General features: G+C 40.5%; 1 protein-coding gene across 2 annotated transcripts in view; it reads right to left on the bottom strand.

The window, feature by feature from the left end:
- Positions 1–893, bottom strand: part of LOC149932551 (lachesin-like) — a 44,634-nt gene extending 43,741 nt beyond the window's left edge. For both annotated transcript variants that reach the window (XR_016472837.1, XM_090155873.1), the window contains exon 1: positions 625–893. Coding sequence is in view for 1 of the 2 variants with exons in the window: in XM_090155873.1 (XP_090011999.1) it covers positions 625–685 (61 nt within the window). In the remaining variant the exon portion in view is untranslated. The remainder of the gene's footprint in view (positions 1–624) is intronic.
- Positions 894–7,500: the final 6,607 nt, after the last annotated feature.

Raw genomic sequence — 7,500 nt, forward strand, 5'->3', positions numbered from 1 at the left:
CGTCGCACGCGATCCGAGTGCGGCAATCGGGGCCCCCGAACCATTTTCGCGCGGGAACCTCATTCGATCCATTCGCGATATTAAGTTAATATCGGGCCCCTCGAACCATTTTCGCGCGGGAACCACATTCAATCCATTCGCGATATTAAGTTAATATCGGGCCCCCCGAACCATTTTCGTGCGGGAACCACATTCGATCCATTCGCGATATTAAGTTAATATCGGGCCCCCTCGAACCATTTTCGCGCGAGAACCACATTCGATCCATTCGTGATATTAAGTTAATATCGGGCCCCCCGGAACCATTTTCGCGCGGGAACCACATTCGATCCATTCGCGATATTAAGTTAATATCGGGCCCCCCGGAACCATTTTCGCGCGGGAACCACATTCGATCCACTCGCGATATTAAGTTAATATCGGGCCCCCCGAACCATTTTCTTGCGGGAACCTCATTCGATCCATTCGCGATATTAAGTTAATATCGGCCCCCCCGGAACCATTTTCGCGCGGGAACTACATTCGATCCATTCGCGATATTAAGTGAATATCGGGCCCAGAATACAAAGCCCCTTCGACAATCGAGACTACGAGTAATTTAGAATTAGTAGAAACGACACTAACCTGCAGTCTGACCAATGAGGCACACGAATGCAGCCGCTGCCCAGATCGGCCCGTGGTTCATTCATTCGTTGAACTTTTGCAGGACCCAATTCGGGACGCGTGACCGGCCGAAACGAAACTTGGAAGAAAAACAGCGCGACGGCCGAAAACTACTCGGCATTCTTCGAGAGAAAGACCACCCCCGCTCGAACAGCGACGGACTTCCGCTACTCCTCTCACTGGCCGAAATTCCGTTCCTTTCAAACGCTCCTCTCAACAGTCCTTCCGAGCGCGCTCGTGTGTCTACGAATGTCGCGTGAAAGCGAAGACTTCCTAGAGATCCCGTTCTCTCCGCTCGCCAGTCTAGATTTGGAAGTCGTTCTCCACGTGTTCCCGAGTAGTAGGGCTACGGCTACTCCGGGCGATCTCATCGATTGGGCGGGGGCTGTAGCGCTACGATGAGAAAAATCTCTCGGCTTGCCACGTAAGGCTTTAGAACGGAAAATGCGCTCGAGTGAGAAAAACGCGTTCCATTATAAAGTATTAAAGACGGAATATAGCAACAACTATCAAAATCCACAAGCACCACCCTCCCTCGAGCGGTTTCACGCTAACGGGAACAGGGCGGTTTTTTCCCCAACGATTTGTTCTTTAAAATGGATCTTCAACCGCCGAAGTTTGTAAATATGGGACTCTCGCGAAATGTTTGTTTTCTTTTTTTGTGCCACGGAGCGATATCTTTCCAGAGTCTCTATTTTTCGAACTGTCAACTTGAAAGTTCTTATTTCGCCGCTGCAGGTTTTTTTTTCGAGACAAGAAGAAACATCTGTCGCGAATGTCTTGGCCTCGATCGTTTTTAATCATCAGAGGATGACAGCAGCCAAGGAGCAAAACTAATCCGTCACGTGTTTCTTGTTTACCTTTAAAACTACCTATTTTCGTTCCTTCTCGAGCTAAATAAATTGTCCGTATTTGACGCCCACTATATGACGGATCGTTACTATGTACGCGTCTTTTTCTTATCGGAATAGCAAACCCTTTTAGACGCCAGAAGGGTCAAACTTCAAAGTAGCGCTTTCGACCGATTCTCAGATAACATTTGCCTTATTTGAATAGAGGAAATAATTACGATAAATTAGATATCAGATTATCCGCATTTACGCTCGGATATTATCAGATCAGTTATTGATCAAAATACAAACCCGATCGTTTAAGCTATAGTAGCGACAAACACAGCACCCCACACAAGGAGAACGCAACCCGTCAAAAGTCGTTGATTTTCTTGTGTATATTTTTCATTGGTTAGACGCATTAGCGCCTGCTGCCGTCGGAAGGGGAAAATTAGGAAAAAAAATTTTCCCTGTCCATAAAACGTTCAGTGTAAAGGCTCGTCCGATAAAATTTGTACACAACACTGCGTTAGGGTGTTTAAGGCTAGCTGCGTTCTCCTTATGTGGGTTGCTGTGTTTGTTACTCCTAGATGAATAAGGGGAATGCAAAAAAGGGGGTTCGCTAGAGTGACCAGATATCAGATGTCGCACAGATCTCTTTGTCATATATCCCTCGAATCAATTCTTTTAAAAAAAATTAATTATTATTTGGATTTGCATTCCAAATATACGACAATAAGTCAGAAAACTGTTTAACTAACTTAATCTGGTGAGATGAATTAAAAACTGGAGACTATAAAAAATTAACCTGAGCTGTCTGATTATCTTTGGGATATCTGATAATTACGATCTGAATAACCTGATCTGGTGGCCTTTGGTAGCGATAGTAATTAGTGTCTTTTGAGGCCTTGTTTCCAAGTTTCTCCGAAGGTTGGTTAAATGACAGGGCACCAGCGACAGCTCGATTCTTTGTCGTGCCATGGAGGGGTAACGGCGGGGGGAGGGGGGATTTTATTGATATAGAAATAGGATCGGTCGAACAGGAAAGTACACTTAGAGGGGGGCGTCGTGAGTGAACGAATCGGTAAAGGCGTAAAATAGAAAAGCTTTTACTTGGAAAGCCGCGTGTTAGGAAAGCTGGAAACTATGATTACGGCTTTCAAGCCTTAACGATATAAGAACACTTATACTACTCCGGGAGTGGGCCTCTTTATACCGCCCACGGGCGAGTGCCCCACAAACTGAAAAGCCGTAGACTGAAGTTCGAGTTTCTTCGAGTTGGCCCCAAAAAGAAAAGTTTTAGGGTTCGCAAACACCCTTTAATAAGAAGGGTTTCGGCTCGTTTTTTGGTTAAGGAGAAGGGATCAAAGATGGCGGAAGCTAACAAAGCGGAAAACGATACGCGACCGAGGTCAAAAAACCGAGACTAATCCGAACTAATCCCGCCTATTCCACAAAATTGGTCATTTTCCCCGCGAAATTAATAAAGGACCCTTTTCAGTTTTAAATCTCTGGCGAAGGAATTTCGGGAACGTAATTGCGGTATTGCCGAGTTGCCACTTTTGTAGCGGTCTAAAATGGTTCGCTTCTGTTGATGAACAAAATGTCAACGGACATTCGCGAGAAATATCTCGTCGCCCAGAGAACCAAAAATGAACGGATTTAAATGTCACACTGTTGTCTTATTTAAAGCCAAGCTTCAACTTTCGAAATTAGTTAATACTCGCTTTACTTTGAAATAAAAAAATTCACAATTGTCAGTGGCTCCTAATTACATTTTTACATATTAAAATACTAATTACATATTATTTAACGGGCAGTTTTTGCCGAAGTCTGTAGATTTTTTCATGGATATTCATGGCCGAAATTTGGCCATTGTTTAATGGTTAAATATTGCCGAAATTTGGCCATTGTTTAATGGTTAAATATTGCCGAAATTTGGCCATTGTTTAATGGTTAAATATTGCCGAAATTTGGCCATTGTTTAATGGTTAAATATTGCCGAAATTTGGCCATTGTTTAATGGTTAAATATTGCCGAAATTTGGCCATTGTTTAATGGTTAAATATTGCCGAAATTTGGCCATTGTTTAATGGTTAAATATTGTAGAAATTTGGCCATTGTTTAATGGTTAAATATTGCCAAAATTTGGCCATTGTTTAATGGTTAAATATTGCCGAAATTTGGCCATTGTTTAATGGTTAAATATTGCCGAAATTTGGCCATTGTTTAATGGTTAAATATTGCCGAAATTTGTCCATCGAATAATGGACATTTATTGCTGAAATATGTCCATTATTTCACGGGCATTGAACAAATTTCAGCAACATTTTTCTATGAAATAATGGACGGCAATAAATGTTCATGAAATAATGAACAGATTTCGGCAATAAATGTAAATTAAATGTTCATTAACTAATGGACACTTTTCAGCAATAAACGCCCATTAACTAATGACACTTTTCAGCAATAAACGCCCATTAACTAATGGGCAGTTTTCAGCCATCAACGACCGATTCAATTAACTAATGAACAGATTTCGTCAACAAATGTAAATTAAATAATGGAAGACTTCGTCAAAAAATCATCAACTAATGGACAGTTTTCAAAAATATATATGTCCAAGAAATAATGCCGAAATCTGTTCATTATTTCATTGACATTTATTGCCGTCCATTATTTCATAGACTTATATTTCCGAAATTTGTCCATTATTTCATGGACATTTATTGCCGTCCATTATTTCATGGACATATATTTCCGAAATTGGTCCATTATTTCATGGACATTTATTGCCGAAAACTGTTCATTAATCCATGGACATTTATTGCCAAAATTTCTCTGCCCCATAATCTATAGTCTTAGTCGATAATACAAAATAACGGTCAAAAATGCCGCCGATCAGTTTAGTAAAATATTTTCGGCGGCGTAATCGTCGGCCATTTTCAGTATGGAGATACAGGCCGGAAGGCAGGCAAGGCTGCCAGATTTAGATAGATCGAAAACGGCCAACTCTCTCAAATGTTTTCGTTTTCAAAACGAAAAATTTGCGGCGTAGCTATCGACTAAGACTATTCGCTTGTTCCGGATTAATTAGGGCTACTCTTTTTACTTCTATATGGTGGTTTCTTTTCACTTGTTCCGGGATTTCGGTGTAGGGTAAGTAGAGTAAGGCTATGACGTCATTTTACTCCGATTTTGTGGTGGCGAATAGTTTAAGTTGGAGTAAAAACGTTTTTCCTCTGGCCTTTTTAGCAGATAAATTCTGGCTAGCAGACGACCAAATCTGATTTACTCCTTTACACCTCCTTTTCAGAAGGAGTAGTCCTAATACTCCGTAACAAGCGAATAGTTTATGGGGCGGAGTAATTCTTATCCCCGGAACAGGCGAATAAAACATTTTAGGTTAAAAAGAGTACATTTTAGTCCGAGAACAGGCGAAAAGAAACCAACTATTGTGAAACGAAAACGGCGTCTCTCTTATTGCGCTCATTTTAAAAACTAATACAACGCTCAACTATTTCCACGATCATTGAAAATTCGTACAGCTCTATTTTGTTTTCGCGTTTATTGAAGAAACGAGAACGGTGCTCTTTTCATTTCGAGCTCATAGAAAATCTCGTCCAGCGCGATTCGGTTTTCGCTTTCATTAAAAGAAACCAAAGTGTCGTTTCCCAAATTTCGCTTATTTATCAGCGCTTTTAGTGAGCTTCTAATTTAGTAGAATTTTCTCATTATTGGCACAAGGGCCGTATCTAAGGGGTTTTAAGGTTCAAATCCCCACCCGAAACCTAACATTGATTTTTGATTCTGAAGGGGGGACGCAGAACCCCCTGAACATGGTCAGTGCATAGTGAAATGAAATAGAAACTATAATGCTTGTTTTCCACTGGCGCGCGCAACGACGCTTTGAAACGTTCAAACGTTTTTACGCGCGTAAAGAAAATAACATTATGACGAGCGCTAGTGGAAAACAAGCTTAAGAGTGGCCGTAAATAGGGGCGCAATTTTTCCCCTCTAGAGCCTATGCAACTTTAATTAAAAATACAATGGAATATTAGTAATGGAAATTACATCATAGCCCAAAACTAATAAAACAATCTACCACGTTTATTTATGAACTTCTTTCATACGTTCAACCATAAGCCTATCATAAGGTCCCCCTAAGTAAAGGTCTAGCATAGTGCACCATGTTAACAGCATCGTCCATGCGAGAAGAAAATTACGTACGTCGATAGGGCAGTTTTCCAAATTTCTACATCTATCATTATCTTGCTTGTTAGAGCAGCCACACAAAACGCGGCTAAATCTCAAATTTGAAAAACAAACAGCTATTAGAAATATAATTTGTGTTTCTGAAGGTATGTTTACGTTCCGATGAATTATTTTGCCAAGGGTTAATTTTAACTTTGAAAGAGAATAAATTATTGAATAAGCTAAGTTCTGGCGGCGGAGATTTCTCCCGCGTGGTGGTTCTATGTTTAAAAACGTTCGCGCACGCCTTTTGCGCATTCATCATGCAACGCGCGAAATTAATTTGGGGAAATGCCTAGTTGAGAACATAACCACTAGGAGGTGCAGATTTTTAATACGCAGTGGCGTAGCGTGGGAGGGGCAAAGGGGGCCATGGCCCCGGGTGGCTTAGATGTAGGGGGCGACCATCAGCCTGGAAAATTGAAACGAACGCGGCTGGCCGAGATCGTGGACCGAAAAAGTTATAAGAAATTCTTGAAGGTCTACAATGTGCACGTTGAGATTAACAAATCTGGGTATCTTGGCAATCGAACAAGAGGTCAAATTAATATTGACCATTGCATTAAAGAGTTCGCGTTGCAAAAAACACGCAGAGTAAAATTTTAATTTTTAAACGACTTGAATCTTTTTACAATCAACAGAGCAACAGAGTACTACAGAATTTTCACCGATTTTTTGCTTAGTTGCGAAAATAGGGGATGGAAAATTAGGGTTTGCCCCGGGCGGAAGAAATACACGCTACGCCACTGTGAATACGTACCTCTTAATAACGGGTATGTGATCGTCAAAAATTCGGCTTAGACCTTTGCTAATGGGGACCTTATGATAGGCTTATAGTTTAACATATATTAAATTTAAGTCTACTTTCAAAATCTCGTCCATAAAGAATAACTTGCTTATTTAAAAATGTAATAATAAAAAAAGCGTGATATGAAAGCGACGATGGGAGCTTTATCCGGGGAATCCTTGTACCGGTTTAATTGCGTGTTAAGCCCTGGAGAAAAGCGCGTTTTCTTTAATGGGAAAAAAACGGTAGGCTCGCTTTGCGGACATGTTGTTGGGCGCTATTATTAGCCAAGTGTCTCTTGAGATGAATAGGCTCCCTTTATCCGCGGATGAAAAAATTTAAAAAAAGTCATTAAAGTAAATCTATTCGTCCCTTTTTCTGGCAACCAGGAGCGCAACAATAGCCCAGACGCTTAAAACGACACGCAACGTCTACCGAGGAAGCCCGGAGAAAGTTTTCAAAAGAGCGAAATTCTTTCAATTCCATTTCAACAGAGAAGAATGCGAAAAGGAACGTCCGAGATTTCTTCTTTGTATTCGCCGACTAATTAAATTTGTTAAAAGAGCGCGTAAATAGGATTTGATTTACTGGGAATGTTTCAAAACATACTGAAACAATACGTCATCGCTATTGTAAAGTAAAAAAAAAATACATTCAATTCATGAACTTTTTAGTTCCAATTCCGTATACGAGATGACGCCACCAGCCCATTTCACTCTCACTGAAAACCAAATAACAGAGTAGGCTTTACCATAGACGGTACAAAAGGATTGTTCTGTCTATGGCCTTACGAATTACTTTGTCGTCAACGTTGCCAGACGTACGATAATTATAGTACACGTCGATAATTTAAAACCAGTTTTTTGTATCGTACGATAATTTCAAACGGTCGCGTATAATAATGCAAGATATTTTTCAGATTTACCGAAAAACCGGTTAAAATTAATTTTCAATATTTATTATTAT

This window comes from Leiobunum rupestre, chromosome 8 (genome assembly GCF_980474605.1).
Source record: "Leiobunum rupestre chromosome 8, qqLeiRupe1.1.hap1, whole genome shotgun sequence".
Taxonomy (NCBI): domain Eukaryota; kingdom Metazoa; phylum Arthropoda; class Arachnida; order Opiliones; family Sclerosomatidae; genus Leiobunum; species Leiobunum rupestre.